This window comes from Phyllostomus discolor, chromosome 5, assembly GCF_004126475.2.
Source record: "Phyllostomus discolor isolate MPI-MPIP mPhyDis1 chromosome 5, mPhyDis1.pri.v3, whole genome shotgun sequence".
Classification (NCBI taxonomy): Eukaryota; Metazoa; Chordata; class Mammalia; order Chiroptera; family Phyllostomidae; genus Phyllostomus; species Phyllostomus discolor.
Window position 1 is genome coordinate 133,258,423 of NC_040907.2, and position 20,525 is coordinate 133,278,947.

Here is a 20,525-nt window from a genome sequence, read left to right on the forward strand (position 1 = left end):
TACAACTGTAGCACCATTAACAGTAGAAATCCTTTAATGGGAATATTTTTTTCCCACATCTCTATGGATAGACATCCTGGCACCAGGGAGATGGCCTTTTTAAAAATGCTAATCTGGTGTCACTTGCTACTTAAAATTCACCAACAAATTCCCATTGTTTTTAGGGTAAAAATAAAAATCTGTGTGTGGTCTACAACACCTTACAAGAGCTGTGGCCGTGGGCAATTTTTCGGACTCATTTTGTGTCCCAGGGACTTTGCACATGCTCTTCTTGCTGCCTGAAATCCATCTTCCTTCACCTTTTTCTGTCTAAATTTTACCTATCCCTCAGATCACAGCCCCATTTCAAAACTCATAGGCTGCTTCCCTGATATTCTAGACCAGATCAATCTTCTTTGTTCAACACTTAAGTTCCCTGAAACTTGTGCTGTCACTCCCACTAGATTAGTAGGTAGAGATCATTTCTATTGGGCTCACTACTAAATGCCATGGAACATAGTAGGTATTCAATGAATACATAGTGTAAAAATAAATAAATGAAGGAGTGAAGTTGGGTGATACATTCTATCCTTGCACACATTTTCTGAATAATATGTTAACAATTTAAATAAGTTTGTTCCCTTATTATAACTAATAACAAAAAGGTTAGTTTTCGCTTTGTTTCATATTGACTATGAGGTAGCTAGATGAAGATAAAAGTTAAGTAAGTGGATTTTGTGATCATACAGATCTAAATTCCAAACCTGGTTCCACTATTTACTGACTTTGTGATCATGGACAAATTACTTACATTTCTGGGTTCCAGTTTCCTCATCTGTAAAATGGGTCAGACCTGGGTTTCAAGACCTGATCCATCAGTTAGTAATTGTGTAACTTGGTTCAAGTTAATAATCTTTAAGTTTAAGGCTCCATAATTTATAAATAAAATGAATCTAATAATACCTATCTCTTAGGGTTATTAGGAAAATTAATATATATAATTTAAGTACACATACAAATGATTTGCTTATAAACATATGAAAGGTGCTCAGTCCATGTACAGTAAAACAATAAAAGCAAATTAAAACAATAGTGTGACATTATTTTTATCTATCTGAACATTAAATATAAAAAACTGAGTAATGCATGAAATTGGTAACAGTGTAGACAAAGAAGGATTTTTTTTCACAAATTATTGGTAAAGCAACTTTGGAAGGCACTTTGACAATATCTATCAAAATTGGAAACACAAATAAAATTTGACCTAGAAATTTATTCCTCTGGGAATTCATCATACAGGTATAATCACGCTCACAAAAGTGGCAATGTAGCATTGTGAGAGCGAAGTACTGGAAACGATGAAATTTTCATCAATAGGACTGGCTAGTTAAAAAAGCTGTGGGAGTTAAAAAAGCTGTGGGAGTTAAAAAATACATGGTCATTAATATATTGATGGAGAATTATCTCTAAGGTCCATTATTTGATTTTAAAAAGGCAATGTAAATAATAATTTAAGTTGTGTTAAAAAGAAATAGACCATGATGTACAAGCATCCACTTGTTTAAACAGGCAAAAAATACTTTTCTAAGAACTTACTGGAAGCTATAGGTGCCTTGTAGGGAGAGAAATGAGGGTACCTAGCTAGGGTAAGTTATTTTCCATTGCATACACTTTTAAAAAAATTTAATTGTTGTTCAAGTACAGTTGCTTCCATTTTAACCCCACCACTCCCCCAACCCCAGCCATCCCCACTCCCCACCCTGATCCTATCCGTCTTTGGTTTTGTCCATGGGTCCTTTATAGTTGTTCCTGAAAACCCTTCCCTGCTTTTCCTCCATTATCCCGTCCCACCCCTTCTCTGGTTACTGTCAGTTTGTCCTTAATTTCAAACTCTCTGGTTATATTTTGCTTGCTTGTTTGTTTTGTTGATTAGTTTCCACTTGTAGGTGAGAGAACTGTTTTTTAACCCAGCAATTCCACCATGTACACTCTTTTTTTACATAAATGAGAGAAGGTGCATACATTTCTTTATCAATTTGAAATTAATTTAAAAGAGCAAAGACTGTGAATTAAAATTTGTAGCTACTGCCACTACGATTATTCTTTCCCTTTTTATTGTTAGACATTAAAGTTAGGCTCCCACAGAGAGCCCTGGGCTGCACCAAAGTGAAAGGTGAAGGCCAGCTGGGTGGCCATGCGGGTACTGTGGGAGCTCACGGAGAAGCCAGTGGAGCAACGGGGAAGACCGGGAATTCTGGCACAGAGGCTGTCCAACAACTGGGCAGTGGGTATTAGAGATGCACAGTGGCTTTTTAGGTATCCTAGGAGGTAAATAGAAACCAAACCTTACGAGAAAACATCAATTCAATTGTAGTTATTGGATCCTCATAACTATCACAAAAATAAGTATTACGCCCATTTCCTAGATGAGCAAATAGAGGCTCAGTAGCTTGTCCAAAGACACAGCCTAGTCACAGGGAAAGCCAGTATCAGACTTGGAGGCATGCCTTAGGCATGATCACGTGCTTCAGGCACACATATATTGTCTCTGTGTAGTGTTTAGGGATTCTACTGTATTTCTTATTCAGTTTTGGACTATTGGTACCTTTGTTCACAATAAGCACTCTTAGAAATGCAGGTCCACTCTGTGCCAATGACTTCATTTGAAGTCACTGTTTGGTGATTTCTAGAAGCTCTTTTATTCCGGTTTGTGGTTTCTCTAATTTCACCTGCTTTCCCTGGAGAACAGACTGATGGAATCAGGACAAGAGAGCCCTCCTAGTGCTCTCCTATGGCCATGAGCATTTTCAATTAGCAGGACAGTTCAAGGGAAAAACCCATCTCGGCACAACTCCAGACATTCCAGACTTGGAACTGCGTGACCAACAAACATGGTTTTATCTTAAAAAACCCTCTTACATTGCTGATCAGTGTAGTTTGAAAATCACCAAATGCTGTCATATCTGTCTGTGCCCCAAATACACACATTTTGGGTAATCTCTTTGGCACTGATGGAGAGGGTAAGGTTATAGCCAGAGGTTAGCACGTAGACACGACATATTTGACCAAGTGTCTCCAAGATGCAAGTGCATTTGGTTCCAGTATGAACTGGAAACTTTTTGAAGGAACTGTCCCTTCTAGCAACACTCTCCCTTGTAGAATACTCTGAAGTCTAAGACATTTGGAAAGGGCCTAAGTTGTAATTGGTTTAATTTTTCCAACTAGGGACAATCCGTTAGTAAATGGATATTTTTCTTTTGAAATTGTATTTTAATAAATGTACTTAAGGGCTTGAGATGTTTTCAACCACTCTACTGCAATATAATAGTTAACTTTAAGAGCTCTGTGAGTTTGATTTATATTTAAGATTTTTACAATCTATATATAGGTTGGTCTTTAATAACCATTTATACACTGCTTCTTTTTATATAGGTCATGTATTCTCCTGGGAGAGTAACAAGATTAGAAATAACAAATACAGTGCAGAATAAATTAAAGTGCTTCAAACTGCATTATATAATTTCAGAAAATTGGTTTCACACTGAAACGTTTAAATAAGAAAACCAAACGATTTAAGGAAAAAACCCTAATATATGCATTTGAATAGCTGTTGTTTAGTAAGTTTTATCCTCAGTTGTGTGGTTAGTGGTATCTGTTCATGGTGCTCCATTAACATGGCAGTTCATTTGGGTCAATATGGATAAAATCATTATTATTTTTTCTTTATTTAAAAATGTTGGCTTCATTCTCCTTGAAGATGGATAACATTTATTAGTCAAAATGTCAAAGGAGGACTGTAAAAGTAATTGTGTTTTTATATATAATTCTCCAAACTCTTGTAGACAAAATGTTCTTATTACACTCAGTGCAATAAATTCAGAGGCTGTTATGAGACAGGAGATAGCAAAATTGGGGCCAATACTTTTCTAATTACTTAGGATAATAAAAAGTGGGGTTTGGTTTTCCTCTCTAAACTAAATATAGGAGACACGATGCTCTAGAGGGTCTATTATTCTGACTGGTTTTGTTTGTTTCTGTGAAGTTTAGCATCACTCTCTTTGTACCGAGTCCTCAGGCCTTTTTCAATTTTTCTATTCGTGCATTAAAGGCCTCTTCCTGTATTTGCAGCTTTTCGTTTATCTCGGTCTGTGAAGACAATCATAAAAAAGTGGTTATGATGGAGCTATCTTTTGCTGCACATTGTCTTTGTGGTTTTGACATACTATAGTGCCTAAAGACAGACATTATCCCTCACACACCTTCCTGTTTTGCAGACATAGCTGTGTTTCAGCCTGTAGTGATGTGATAACACTTTATCATATTTCTCTGCACATTCCCAATGTATAGCATGTCTGCTATGAACAGGAAGTGGTATTTGGACAGCCATTTTTCACATAGCCTTGTGTTGGAAGATAGGATAATTTATCTGTATTTTCAGACAGACTTTACCAATAGGCACCGAGTCAGAATAACTGCTCAGGGCTCAGTTATTGCAATGTTGTTGGTCTCCCCACCCCTTTGCAATAAATGTTTTTGTCTCCTGTGTAATGCATTCTAAATGGGATCCCAGACAGCTTCTGTTGTGAAATAACAACACAAATAATCTTACAATTAGAACAATTTTCATAATTAAAAGTATTCATCAAACAATATAACTCCTGGAATTATGCCACTTTGTAGTACAGATTTGGTAAAAAAAAAAGTAAGTGATTGCTGACAGGTTTTAGTGTTTGCTACAGCTGCGATAGTGTTTAGCTTCTGGCAGTGATGATCTGTGGGCTAACATTGCTACCTGTACAACTCCCGAAATATTTTCACATTAACTGAACGTAGTAGCTCTGGAAATGTCTTCTCTTCTTCATGATGGATAATAGAATTATGTATAGAGAAACCAGTGGTGAGTGATGTGGTAAAATTGATGTTTTTGTTTAGATGATTTTAAAAAAATCTACAAATATATGTAGAGTAGTTTATACATATATGTTTATAACTAATTTGAAGTTTAGAATGTGCATGTCTATAACATAATTTGAAGTGTTCAGGGTAACTGTATTTGGAAAAAGTTATTTTAATTTATACAGAAGAAATTTAAAAAATCAAATACTGTTTTGGTCTAGATATAACTTTTCATTCTTATTTATTTCTATATGACTGTAATAGACAGTTTTGAAATTTTCACCCTAGCTGCTCAATCTGATGAGATTTTGTTTTACCTTCACAGTAAGAATTGATATTTTTGAAAAGATCACATTGGTGTAAATAATTCTGGATTCTCATTTCAGTACCAGGTTTTTTGTTTGTTTGTTTAAGTTTTATCAAGCCTTGGATCAAACTCTGTCCTCTGGTTTTTCATTTTTTCCTTTCTTTGGTGGTTTGGTGGAGGGGGCAAGGAGGGATGAACATGCTTTTCCAGGTTACAAAGAAACTGTCATTTTTTAGGAATCTCTAATCCCTCGGGCATGATTCTGGGAGAGCTGAAAAGAGTGCACCCGTCTAGGAGTGTGGAGACCTCGGGACTGGGTTAGCTCTGCAGCCGTGGGCGAGACACTTAACTGCCTAGGGTCTTAGTTCTTACCTGAAATAGGAAGCAGTTAAAAATTATTTGGTTAATATTACATGCTAGCTCTTAGACTCATAATTCCAACTCCTACTTTTGTGATATATTCACCAATGTTATATTTCAGTGGTATGATGTTGTGAAATATTTTAAAAATATGCTTTACAAGGATTTAAGATCACACTGTCCCATGCCATGAAGACTGCCTATGCTGAGAAATAACATTGGGGGTAGTTGTCTTTAAAGGACTTGATGTATTTATAGTGTTTGTTTTGATAACATTTGGTCAGACCATTTTAATAGTTGGAGGTGGGAGGAAGTGAAAATGAAATTTTTGTGTAGGTTTTTAAAGATTACCTAGTATTTCTTTAGATTACTAGTGAAATATGAAATATGAAGGCCTTAATCTTGTACAATAAACTTTTATTTGTACTCTATATATAATACTTCATTTATTGGCCCATTGTCCTATCGTCAAACATGCTAGTCTAGAACACACACAGAAAATAAAACTGCTAAGATGCTTTGCTAGTATTATTTTGGAGCAGCCAATGTAGAGAAACAGTGAACTATTTTAATAAAAGCAAAGAAGAATTAAATAAAAAAATATGTTACTCCTATTTCTTTATGTCATGCAACATATTAGACCATATCAGTATGAAATGGTTGGAAGAAATAATCTTGTCACAATTCCAAAGGCTTGGGAAGCACTGCTCTCACTAAAGTGACTCTTCCCACTTGCAATCATGTGCCACACAAGGATGTTTTGGCCCCAGACAGATCACGTATATGACCGTGGCCCCATTAATATTATAATGGAGCTGGAAAATTCCCATTGCCTAGTGACGTCATGGCCATTGTAATGTCCTAGCATAGCACATTACTCACGCATTTGTGGTGGTGCTGGTGTAAACAAACACACTGTGCTACCAATCACATGAAAGTACAGCACGTACCAATTATGTACTGTGCACACTACTTGATAACGATAATAAACAACTATTTTACTGGTTTATGTATTCAATATACTACATTTTTTAACATTATAGTGCAGCCTTTCTACTTATTAAAAAAGTTTGCTGTAAAACAGTATGCTGTGTTATGTAAGCAACAGACTCACACACCTCAGGTTTACTGCGTTTCTGGATTGCATCATTCTCCCTTGCGCTTCATTTAGTCTCATGTTGTTTTGCACAGCAACATGCTGTAGAGGCTTACAGCCTAAGGACATAGGCTGTACCACAGAGCATTGGTGTGTAGTGGGCTCAGTGATGTTCAATGTTAAGTACACTCTGTGGTGTTGGCACAATATTGCCTAATGACACATTTCCCAGAATCTATCTCTGTCATTAAGCAGTGCCTGACTATTGTGTGTTCTATGTCCATCAATAATCTCATTTCTTTTCAACTAAGGACAGAGGTACTATCATCTTCCAGCTTGTGTTTCACTGTCTCACCAGGGTTTTCTCACGTTCACCTGGAGACCTTTCTGGTATTTCACTGAAATGGAATTCATCTGTGTAAGTGCAGGCTTTGGGGAAAGGATCTGTGATGGTAAGGTGCCCATCTAACAGCGTGGAGTGATGTTTAAGATCTCCAGGCCACCGTGGGGATGATCAGTACTCCAGACACGACCGGCAGAGGTAGGTGGAAACACTCCTCGTCTGGTCCAGAGCACACTGTCATTAGCTTCACCACCTCTCCTTGCTATTCCCAGAACCCTCCTGACGAGACAAGCTGCCCCGCGACAACCAGGATTGGGACACTCTGTTTCCTCGTAGGAAGAATGGGAAACACGTGGCCTGGGCTCAGTATCCTCTCAGTGGTCTCCATCTTGATCTCACGCTCAGGTTTTCTAACCTGGAAATTCAAGTTGACCTAAAAATACCTGTAGGCCCAAGATGGCAAGCTTCCCTCAACATCTTCATTTGATTTTACTCTATTGTTTAGACAGGGCCAACAGCCAACATTTAACAGCAAAAATCTAGTGTTAGCATTCATATTTTTCTGAAATGTAATTCTTTAAATATATTAAAGTTTGCTCCACTGGGTATAATCTTTTATTATACAATTCAGGGCCAAAATAATTTCATTTTGAATGTATCTTTAAAATTAAAATAACTAAACTATAGAACCTTAAAATGTTTGCTCTATTCAGTATAATTTTAATTAACGACTCAGGGCCAAGATAACTTCAATCTTCATAAATCTCTAAAACTATAAAGTGAGTCAATGGGAAAGTAAGTGGATTAGTGTAAAAGAATTTAAGGATTCACACTACATTTTTAGAAATTTCTGAATTATATAAAGTGGAATATGCCTCTAACCACACTGGAGAAGGAGCTCTGAAAAAAAACTACACTTAAAACATGATCTCTCTATTGCCTTTTCCTCCAAAAATATAATAACAGTATGATATTTAAATAAATGAGAAGAAAAACTATTGGAACACTTTACACATCTTACAAATAATAATGTATTAAATGTTGCTACAGCAGGCCATTGTACTCAGACGGCTCGTATCCACTGACCACTGGCATGTGGGCACCTTTGAAAAGGGATGCGGCAGTTTTAAGAGCCAGGAACATTGGAAAGCAGATTTTAGAAATGGAAAATAACTTCCCCATCTAAAACAAGGGGAGAAATTTAGGTAAGTGGAGAGTAATTACCCAACTTGGAATCTGACCAAGACACAAGGGCAAACACTGAAAGAGTGCCACACCACGGGGGTATTAAAATTCAAAGTAGTCTGGTCGTGATATTAGAGGTTATGTGTTTTTTTGTGGATACCTCTGGAATTTGAACTAGAACCCAGTTTACAGCTCTCATTCAGAGTCTTTCATCAGTTTCTGATCTTGGAAACTCTGGAAGAATGACTCAGTCTTCTTGTGTCTCTCATTTCTCAATTGATTTGCCAGAGAAGTGTCTGCCTAATATGCTCAGAGTATACTAGGATTATTGGAAGAAAATACATAGGGAGGTTTACTATCTTGAAACACTGAATAAATCTACATCATCATGTCATTTGATTGAAATATTGGCAGTGATTTGGCCCAAGCTAATCCATGAATCCACTTAATATGGAAATGATTGTAGCACCTAAAGGATCTATATCTTTCACCCCTGGTCCCAGTTCTTTCTATGTCGAATTATATTTAGATGAACCAGCTAATGAACTTCCAAGCCCAGTTAAGGATAACTGCAGGCCAGTAGGACAATCATGAACATATATAGCAATTGTATTCTCCCTGTTGTAGAGTAGTGCTATAAATGCTGCAGACTCTAATATTTTTTTAAAAAATCAATGAATAGTTAAAAATATACTCACTACATGGAACATAGCCTTGGTAAAATGTTTTCAATTTTGGGGGCCTGCAAACAATTCTATTACTGTCTAGTAGTTCCTCAGCAATAATTTCAGAGCCACAGGATTGCAAAGGAGCCCAGGGCCATGATTATACATAAACTATATTTAGATGAAATGTTATCAAATCTAAAAAGGAGATATGTTCTGAACTCAGCTTAATTCACTGCACTCTGCCCTTCCACACAGTAACCAGTTATTACATTCATGGGGTTGTAAACAATAAAGCTTTGTGTAAAACGTGTTCTTCCACTATTTCTGGTAAACACTAAATACTCCTTATTAAGCCAAGGACTTTGGCTGATTCTGTTGGCATCAAATCATTAAATGTTCGTGTAAATAGTGCATTAACATTTGATGATTCAACAAGTAACAAGCTATGCTTATGCCAGGCTAATCTTTGCTCTTTCTAAATTAGTTGTTAATACAGTGAGCTTCTTATATACAGTCTCATGTTTAGACATCAACTAAATCTTTCCCTAAGATGCATTAATATTTTAAACATGCTGTAAACTGTCTTATTGATTCATGGTCATTTCTGCAAGAAATTATAAGTCCTCTCAAAATATGCAATTCACTTATTTCATCACTTTGCCTGGGCAATGATGCAAGTCTTTGTGTAAGTAGAAATGTTTGTTGTTGTTTTTTTTTTTTATGGAAAAAATTGAGCATAAAGTCAAGCCAACAGATCTATCATTGGCAATTGCTGTTGAGATGGCTGTTGCCGTTGCTGGGTTCACACAACAGCCGTTAGTGTGAACTGCTTAGCTGTTAGTAATATGTGAGAAGAAACAAACTATCTGGGAGGGAGTTTGAAGACTTGAAAATCTTTTTGGAAATTTGGTGAGAAAACAACTGAAAATTATACTTTAATCATCAGTGTTTACTGTTTTCAGAAATGTACTGTAATCTTGTATAAGCAATTTTAGTGTGACAAGACACAAAGTCTTTATTATTTTTTTGGTGTTGATGCTGAATGATTTTTTAAACTGGAAGCACACATGACTCTATGTGCTCTTAGTGGATCTATTTTGTGGTCTCACTGGGTCTCAGATGACTCAACTGAGAATAACATGGAGACGTAAAATTGAACTCCATTATAAGCACCGCTCTTGCTGACTGAATGTAGGTATTACCTACGGACATTAAGGATGAGGTTGGCTAATTAACCAGTAATGAAGTAAGTGAGCACACTATCAAGGCTCAGTACCTGAATGCCGATTAAAATGTCATCTGTGACTTGAGCCAGCACTGATTTTACATCCTCAATAGTGAAACCAACCAAATCATCTGTGTCTGAAGCACTGGCTTTTGGCTGGGAGTCCTCAGGGCCTTGTTCTTGGTCCAGTCCCTAGAATATGGAAAGTAAACAAAGCTCAAGTGATTTCTGGAGCACTCAGGGATTGCTATGAGGCCTCAAACTTCTCCTGGGTGATTTTCTACCAGGAAAACGGTACATCTGTCAGGAGGTTGTAATTTGACATCATCCTGCATTTTCATTATTTATAAGTATCCTGACAGATCATGTCATGGTGCTAACAGTGCTTACTTTTGGGAAAGTGAAGGCAGAGATTGGGAAAAATGGAGTGGGAAAGATTAAAATTGCTGAGCCACCCTTGACTGGCCCACCTGTGAATCAATGGCAAAACAAATACGTACATTTAGCTGGGAAAAATCAGAGTGAGAGAAAATAGAAAAGTAATTGCTTCCTTTCCTCTCAGCCATAGGGAATACTATGCTGAGAGAGGGTGAATTAAGACACAAAAGGAAACATACCTTCATTTCTGTATCCAGTGTTGGGGGTGGCTCTATGAACGCTGAATAAATATCAAAAGAGATTCCTTCTTCTAGAGGGTTGGGGAAAAGGCCACCTGAAGGCTTGACAGTTTCTATCATTTGCTGAAGGGGAAGAAAAGAGCTATACTATGATAAAGCCTTTTGTGCGTAACCACAATTTACCATTTCAGCTCTGTATCAGATAATTAGCATTTTCTTCTACCCTTTTCTATACTAATGGGTTAGGACTTCATTCTGTACTTCTCTGAGCTTTAATTGTTCATGAGTCAGTGTCCCCTTCTTAAGCTTGCTGCTTACAAGCTCTGTACGTAGAGACAGTGTTTTAGATATCCTGTACGTTTTCTCCAATTTTGGCAGAAGGTTATATGTTTAAAACATTCAATAACAGCCTGATGATTTTCAATATTACTCAGCAAGATATACAAGTAACTATTCTCGGAGGCAATAGTAAAGTGCCCATCAAGAACTTGATAATGAACTTGATAACATCACTAAAGGTGAATGTATAAAACTAGCACACAGTGCATCAGAGATTCTTATAAAACCAACCAGAAACACTGAGGGCAAAGCAAGATTTCACTGGGAGCATTTCATAATTCTGTAGCAAGAGCGTGTCAAACAGAAGAAGGGTGATGATGGTTGGTTAACAGTGGAAAGCAGAAACAGGAGTTGAAGAAGTCAACTTAAGTGGTGTCCATCTCACCACAGAGAAAGAGGAGATGATTGCACAATGTCATTAAACATCTGAATCATTTTATTAGCTCCTCTTGTTCTAATTCCACATTGAACAATCAACATTTTGATCATAATCTGACTGTGCATCTCTCAAATGATCCGTAAAGATATATCTACTTCAGTGCTCTGATTCTCATGCTTATTGCATTTCTTACCATAAATCTATAAATTGATGTTCTAGTTTATATAGTAAGCTCCATGAGCCTGTTTTTGTAGCCTGAGATGAGCACACTAACTCCATGCTGACAAAGTCAACTCTGAGCCTACAGGTTTGAAGACAGTATTCTGAAAATGTATACATTCAAATCATTACCATTCCATGAGGCCTGAAAAAATCCTAAAAACATCATACATTCATTTCTAATTTCACATAAACTTACATGTTATAATATTTCATCATTTAAATGTTAATATTTATTTTCACCTAGAGAAGTTTTGAAATGTACTGGAGGCTCAGTTACTGCTTGGCCATACCAATGTATTTTACATTGAATTTATACTTTATTTTATTTTATTTTACTTTAATTTTTTAAATGGTAATATGATTCATTTATTTTTAAAGATTTTATTTATTTATTTTTAGAGATGGGGAGAGAGGGAGAAAGACAAGGAGAGAAACATCAATGTGTGATTGCTTGTTGCACGTCCCCTACTGGGGACCTGTCCTGCAACCTAGGCATGCACCCTGACTGGGAATTGAACTGGCAGCCCTTAGGTTTTCAGGCCAGTACTCAATCCACTGAGACACACCAGTCAGAGCCATATTTTTAATTTTAATTTGATTTTATAAAAAGTTGCTGTTTAGTATACATACATAGAAGAACTGAAGTGTCTTAACTTTACAATCAAGTAACTTCGGAAACCAAGAGGTTAAACAACTGGCTTAGACAAATAGTTACTTAGTGACAGGTCTGGGAGTTAAACCCTAGTGTGCTGACTTCTCGACTTCTCGGCCTATCCAGTTTTCAGTAAACTGTAATATGTCATCATGTTGCCATACTTGGAAACTATTGATATTATTAAGTACTTAATCTCTATTCTGTTAGATGACATCATGCCAGATTGTTTATCTTAAGTTGACTAAATACTAATCAAAATAGAATATCAAGAAACATATCAGAATGGTTCTTTTCTCTCATCACATTCATAAGCCTCTGTTTTTTTCCCCCTAGATGGAACATACAAGCATTTGTAGCTTCCTACCAAATTATTTGCACCTTTTTTTTCCACCATGATTGTTTCTTCATTCTCCACCTTATCTCGCTCTTTATTTTACCAAGCTAGGGAAATGGAACAGCTAAATATATTTTAGTGTCCTCTGAAACACTGCAGGTAAAATAAATAGGCTGCACAAGGGAATACAGAGACAAAGGAAGATGATCGGTGGTATAGATTGTAAAATAGGGTGAGAAATAGAAATTTAGGGGGAGTGGTGGTGAGTGACACATTGAAAAAAGAAGAGAGAAAGGAACTGAATGGAGGTTACTGACTTTACTGCAGGTATTGAGCAAGCAAGCGAGAGCCCATCTACAAGGTACAAGTATGTCCTCTTAATGAAGCCAAATTTTCTTAGTTGCTTTTGCCATGTTTGTCTTGCTGCTATGCTTTTCCATGCACCAGCTGGGCCTTTCTGGTGCTTTTCTCTCACCTCTTGGTGGAAGTTCTCAATAAATTCCCTCTCCATCCTGTCGGGAGCAGATTATACCATCTGCCCACCTAACTGCACCTCTTCTTCCATCGGAGTATACACGTAAGTGTAAACAGATATTTGTGCTCAAATCTCTTATTTTATCCTGCATACCCCTGGGGACTGGATTTCTTTATAAGGCTAATCTGAATTACCTGCCAGTCACCCAGTTTTCCTGGCCTTTGGCACTGGGGTGTGTGTGTGCACTCGGAACTTCGAGCGCCTCACTAGGGCCATGGCACTTCTTTGGTGGAATGAAGCTCCGTTTATCCCCCAGACCTGAAGCTCTGACTGAGAGTCAGCTTTTCTTTTCCTTGACTTTTATGAGTTTAGCTCATACAGCTGGCCACTTGATTTAATTTGTGCACAAAGCTGAGGGTGAGCACTTCTTTTCTTCAGGGTGTCTGGCACACCATCAGTGAACTAAGCCGTGGCTACACTTTTCTCTTTCAGGAAGAGCTACATTTGTCTGAGTTAGGAAGATACGGAAAGGGGAAAAAAGGACCCTAATTTCAGATGAGAGTAAATATAAAGTCATTTCATTAATAATATGAAGGTGTACAGTCAAATATATAGATTGAAATAAACATAGTTCCCAGAAGCATAACAGTAATTTTTCCCCATTAAGTAGTATTTTTAAAAAAACAAGTTTAAGAAAAATTAGAATCAATAATTGTGGTGAGAGCACAGAGCCAGCAAATATGTTTAAATGAAACCGTCTGATGCAATACTTTCTTTAAAAAAATACAATTAGGCCTTTGTATTTTTTTTAACAAAACCTCATGTTTTACAACATCACTGGTTCTGTAATAAAATCTATTTAAAACAGAGAGACATGGTCAGCTTTATTAAGTTAGATTTTCTGAAAGAACGTTATAATTTCCTCAAGTCTATGAATAGTTGAAGCAAATTAAATAAAGCTAGTTTTATAACTATTTTTATACATTCTTGTAGAATTGTAATTGTCTCATATTTTTCCTCTAAAGTCTAATATGTTACCTTTTAAATCTAGAAAAATAAAAACAGAAAGAGGATCAAGTATGTTTATTAAAACAACACTCCTATTTGGAACCCTGATTTAGCAACCCTCCCTTCTTCTATAAGAGAATAGCACCCATAATCTTCAGATCAAGAAACAAAGGGAAAGACTTTAAGTGACTTGCCTGAGGCCTAGTGCTGAGATTAAAACTCAGGAGTTTCTGATTATACACATACATCCATTTGGCCAAATGATTGGTTTTGCTTGACTTTCAAATACCCCCTAAATATTACTTTGAATGTAAAGCAATAAATGTGTTTCTCTTGCCATTTTTGAATGCTTGCACACAAATGGATATAATAAAAAACAATCATGTTGTTCCATGTGAATGCCATTTATATTTTTTCAGATAATGAGCAGACCATTTGAACCAAGGTGAGTACATTAAAAGCTATAATAAAGAAGAGAATAGATTTCTAAACTGAATAATTGGCTGTTAAGGGAACATACAATAAATAACATCTACAGATGTGGTCGCTAGAAAATTAGTTTTAGATAACTTACCGATATACCTTCCCCCAGATGTTATCTGTTACATGAAAATTAACTTAATTTAGTTATATTGTTCATTATGTGTACATTTCATTAGTGTTATTTAAGACAGTTTACAATCTGAGCTTTAGCTGAGGCATGCTATGGTATTTAAAGAATATCAAGTAAATAGATTTTTGGCATAATTTAATACCCATAAGAACCAAGTTTCATTATCAACCATTATGTAGCTTTAAAAAAATTCAAGATCTTTACTAGCCAAATAAAATTACTAGAAATCTTTTGAGTTTATATCTTCAGTATGAAATGGACCTCTAGCGTGGGAATAAGTGATAAGAATTTTGAAGCCTTCTGGAACAAAGTACAGGGTCAGTTTAGGTCTAAAACCATACTTATAGGAATTAAAATCTGTTTTCAGATCTTACTCTGTCTAAGAATTATAAAGCTTTTATCTGAAAAATATGTTACTTCATGCTTTCTTTTTCTACTTTATATGATAACATTATTAATCCTATTAACTCTGACTTATTGTTTCCTTTTGTTATTTGGTTTCTGTTTTTTGTTTTTTGGGTTTTTTTGCTATTTATCTTGTTTATTATTTTCTCTGGAGAAAGTATAGGTGATTTGTGGGTAGTGTTTGTACTGCTGAAATCTATGATTAGAGTGTCAATTACTAAATTATTCGAGACATTAAAAATGTCATTCAGATGACAACTTTCCACTGTTTTGAATGGCAGACAGCAAGATAAATCTGTTAAACCCTTTTGGTGCTACAGGAACACATACAAAACTCTGGTTTGCTTTAAAAAGACATTTGTTTGGAATTGTCAAAAGATGACTTCATATGTAAATCAGAACTTACTAAAAAATGTCAAAAGTTTCAAAAAGCAAACTTTATTGCAAACTTTTCCCAATACCAAGGAAAAAAGGAACAGAATTCCTGCAATGATTTAAGTATTTTTCCCCCACAAGAGAAAGGCATTGCTGATTTGCAAGTCTAATTAAGAAGTACTTGAGTGGTTCTGGAAATTTTTAACAAAAAATTGTAATCCACTGCCCACAATATACTGCACATAAAGTAACAACATATGAATGCCACCTGCAAAATGCAGTAAGCTCTGGTAATGTTATACCGAGGCCATAAATTTAAAATCAAAAGAGTAAATTCAAAAGCTAAGATTATCAGAGAAACTAAATTAATTCATTTCTGAAGTGTTTTTCTTTTGTGTTCAGGCCACTACAAACTTCTTAATATACCCTTCTACATTCATAAATGTAGAATATCAATTCTGCTACAAGATCCTCCTCCTCCTTTGCATTTTTGACTTGGAAATAAATTTGCAAATGCAGCACATTAATTTTCTTTCCTATGCTTAATATGCAGTATTTACATTCTGAAAAGGTTCAGAATGTTGCCAGGCTTCTGCAGGGTATGAATAGACATCTAATAGCAACTTCTATTTTTACTCTAGCATACTGGTAGTTTGAACATTTATAACTTAATAGAGCTTTGAGACCATCAGATCCACATGCTAATCACCTGCACAGTGAACGGTAACACAGTACAAGTCAGGACAGGAAATGAAGACTACTCATTCCAGCTGAAGCTGCAAGGAGGAATTTCAGTTGGCAGGCCGCAGTGCACCCATCTGCAATCTGGCAGGACACTCCAGTTAGCACCTCGTGCCCATTTTTATTTATATGTCTTGATTTGATCTTGTTTAACTTGGGCTTGACATTTAAAAAAAATAAAGTTAGATAGTTAAAGAAACTGATTCCAGAGTATTTTAGACATCTTTAGTATTTCAAGCATACTTCTGCTTCAGGCCAACACAATTTGAAAAGAAATCTGAGTACTCCTACCTTAATGACCTCAGAAAACAAAATCCTCTCTAATGAATTTGAAAAAGAGTGCCTTCTTAGAGTAAATGCAATTTAAAAGGACAAGATCTGGCTCTGGTACAAATATTTCCTGAGGGACAGAACCGTTCTTCAGATATCCAGATACTTGCAAAAATGGCAGTAATCTGGAAGATGGACCACTGAATTACAGGCTTTAGCTTTGGCTCTATTCCCAGTTGTGTGATGCTAAGAAAATTCGTAGGCCTCAGTTTATTTATTTGTAAAAGGAGGATAATGATAATTGCTACCTGGCTACTTCTTTGAATTGTTTCAAGCACAAATTAGATAATGCGAATGAAAATGATGGGAGTTCTTCAAAGGGAAAATATTATTAAACCCAAAGGTGTATTATTATTATTATTATTATTACTACTATTATTTATAATTACTGTTATTACTGAAAAGGTCTTTTCTCTAATGCTGAGCACTGGAAGTCACATTGGAGTGGCCATATTGAGGACACTGCCCCATATTATTTCCATATGGAAGTGTTAATATTGCCCAAGCAGTCTAACGAACTCAGGAGAATGTAATGAAAACATGCCATCACCCTATTTCTATATAGTCACAGTCTTGGTAATACCAAACATGTACCCAATGTCACTTTATTTGGAGAACTCCATGGACTCAAATAACTTCTCTTTCGAGACCTACAGAACATGGCATAACTAGGCAGCATGGTCAGTACTAAGGCAAATCTCCTACTTTGAAAAGGAGAGTATTTACATCTAACTTTCAGATGAGAAAATCTGACTTTCCTGCACCCCCAGCTCAATTTATTACTCCTTTTATCTTTTGTTTTTCAGCATCCAGTGTGGTCTGTGGTTGTCCAGATTGAGTTCATTTCAAAAAGATTTCCTTCAACAAATTTCATCAAAAGTAAAGACTTAGGGCATATAGGGCAAACTTTCAACAAGTCTTTCTTTTGAAAATTGAAATAGCAGAGCTCTTGGAATTACTAAATTCAAGATTATATTTTTGACTGATCTTATCCTCCAACTTCTTCAATGTGAGAGACGGAAAGTATGGTTGGTTCCATTACAAACTGTTAGAAAATAACTAATGCTTTTCAAAAATATTTTTAGGAGCCACTCAGTGTATATTTGTTTAGCTTACTAAGTTATACTCTAAAAGGCATATCCTTGAACTCAGTTGTAAATTTTTTCAAATAGTTCTGATCATGGATAAACTTTTGTTTGGTTCCATTTAGGGTGTTTTATTTATTTTTAATTAATTAATTAATTGTTTATTATTGTTGTTCAGTTACAGTTGTCCTACCCTTTTCCTTGTTGCTCTCCCCTAACTGCTGCCCCCACAGTAAACTGCCACCCCATTGTCCATGCCCATGAGTCCACTATTCATGTTCCTTGACTTGCCCCTTCCTCTTCTTTGCCCCCATAAAAGTTGTTTTTAAAGATGTGTTTATTTATTTATTTATTTTAGAGATGGGGAAGGGAGGGAGAAAGAAAGGGAGAGAAACATTGATGTGAGAGAGAAACATTGGTTGGCTGCCTCCAGCATGTGCCTTGACCTGGGACCAAAGCTGCAACCCAGGCATGTGCCCTGACCAGGAGCTGAACCAGTGACCTTTCGCTTTGAGGGATGATACCCAAGCAACTGAGCCATATTGGTTAGGGCTGAGGTTTTTAGTATTTAAAATATTAACAGGAAATACTCTACATTATCTCTTGTTTTAAGAATTAGAATTAAATATCAGTATCTGTCAATCAGTCAGAATAATAAAGATAAGTTATGTACTTATCTTTGTGTAAAGCCTGTTTTGAATTATCAAATATAAATCTAAATATTTTATTGTATATATGTTGCACTTTAATTCATCCTAAGGTAGCTTAAATAAAGATGAAGCTATTTTATGGCCTTTGTATTTGAGAATATTCTTTTTGAACAAGTACCCATAATTTGCAGAAATCACATGAGATAATAAATCACAGCAGTTAGAAGAGAAACTGTAATGGAAGAACCCTAAGTCTGCGATTCTAGTCTTTCTCTTTTCACGGGCTTCCTGTTATTTTTCACGGTGTAAGCTACCTGAATAAGAGGAGGCTGAAACCTTCTTTGGATCAAGTTGTACATGTAATTTACTTAATTTCAAAGCATACTGAGTGAACTGCCTTTCAGTCCTGAAGTCATCAGTTAGAATAATAATAATTTAAAAAACTCTTAAAACTCTATTGAAACTAATTTCATTTAGAAACATAAAGCTTTTTTTAGGTAAAACAAGAATGTTTGTAAAGTGCTATGAAACTTTTAGAGAAGTCAACATAATATTATTATTCCTGCTCTCTTAGACCCAAGATGTCTATTTTAAGTAATCTGACATTAAAAATGTGCTGACAAATATAGATTAAAAAACAACACAGGAAGTTGTAAATCAGTTGGTAACCCTTAGCATCAAGGAAATAAGAGACCACGAAAATATAGTCATTTACTTTAGTCAACCTCAACCTTAATTTTTAACTAAAGAAAATTTGCAGAAGGCATGATGTTTACATTTTGGATATTTTACTCATAGTTTCTGTGTTTCCTTTTTCTTCAGTGGGCTCATAAATTATTACAGGGAAACATGTTGTCACAGTTATAAATATTTCCCTCTGCTTAGCTCCCCTCCACCACGCCTCCCCCTCCTTTTTCAAATCTCCACTAACTGGTTCTGGGACTATGAGGCCCTCCTCCTTGGTCGGCAGCAGGGCACGGCTTTCTTCCTTCAGAGGAGGAAACAGCTGTCAGTGACCCTTATGTGCCTGGCATTCTAGAGACAGGGCTCTTTCAGGAAGCAACCAACCCTTTCCTCCTGTGCATCCCCTTACTATGTGCATGGGGGTGTCATTATTTTAATGACCTAAGAACAGTGATGTCTTCCCAAGCAAGAAACAGCTCTAGGTACTCTAAGCTTCTGAGGCTTTTTATGGAATGTGAATTCTTGGAAATTAAATTCAAAAGTAGTTTTGTAGACAATGGTTTATATAACAATAAATTTTCTCAAAAAGGACCTTTCATCTGTAATCTGTAAATCATGCTAGTTTAGTTAATAACAAACAAACTAAAATAACAACAACTCTGAAAGATTTAGATGGTATCTTTATTCCAGATTTGAATGATTTAGAAATCTGGATTTTTTTCCCTTAAATGTGTAGAGTCCTGGGTTGGTCCTCCCACTCTAATAGAGAGTATGTCTGAGATGTGGTTTCTTTGCTTGTAAAATTAGGGGGTTGGACTAGGTCATCTCTAGTCTGGTCACAGATGTTATATCTTAATTTACTAAATTTCAAGTGGCTTTTTCTCTATTTATACAAGACTCAAAGTTGCCAGTCTATGAGGATCCTCAGACTCAGTATGTGTCTGCAGTCATGTAGAAGAATACTTGGACTACACACTCAGTGCTTACTGGAATCTTTTACAGGCTGAAGCTTGTCCACTCATTTCTCCTTAATTATCCTCTTTAAAGCTGCTCCTCCTCCATTCCCTTATCTCTCAGTGGCATCAACGGCTTCTTAGTGACCAGACTCAAAACCTTGCAGTTGTCTTCAGTTGTCCCTGTTTCCTTGTTTCTAACATTAAATCAATCACAAAACATTTGGGGGGCATCTCTGTGATGTCTGTCACACCTGCCCCCTTTTTTTTTCATCACAACGCCCATTGTGTAATCTGCAGATCCAATTTCTTGTCTTGTGCTTCAGTCATACTGGTCTACTTACTCATTCCCAATCACACAGTGCCTGGAACAGAGTGCGGGCTCAATAAAAATTTGGTGTATAAAGAAAGAAAAGAAAAAAATAGGAAAGAAATCGCAGATGGAGGTGCACCCCAGCCCTGAGTCCTGCCTGTGCTACTCACTTTGCTGTGAGGGTGTTTCTCCCTCATCCCTGCCAGCTGATATTCCATTTGGCCTTCTGGCCAGCTCATGCACCTCAGTGAAGTTGCTCTTGATCACCCTTGTGCTTTAGAGTATTTT

General features: G+C 36.2%; 1 protein-coding gene across 2 annotated transcripts in view; it reads right to left on the reverse strand.

Annotated features, from left to right (window-relative positions):
- Positions 1–3,694: 3,694 nt before the first annotated feature.
- The window catches only part of CABCOCO1 (ciliary associated calcium binding coiled-coil 1), a 116,829-nt gene continuing 99,998 nt past the window's right edge, over positions 3,695–20,525 (reverse strand). For both annotated transcript variants that reach the window (XM_028512487.2, XM_036026914.1), the window contains 3 exons: positions 10,677–10,799; positions 10,111–10,251; positions 3,695–4,125 (listed from right to left, as the gene is read on the reverse strand). In XM_028512487.2, the coding sequence (XP_028368288.1) occupies positions 4,051–4,125; positions 10,111–10,251; positions 10,677–10,799 (339 nt within the window). In that variant the 3' untranslated portion in view covers positions 3,695–4,050. The remainder of the gene's footprint in view (positions 4,126–10,110; positions 10,252–10,676; positions 10,800–20,525) is intronic.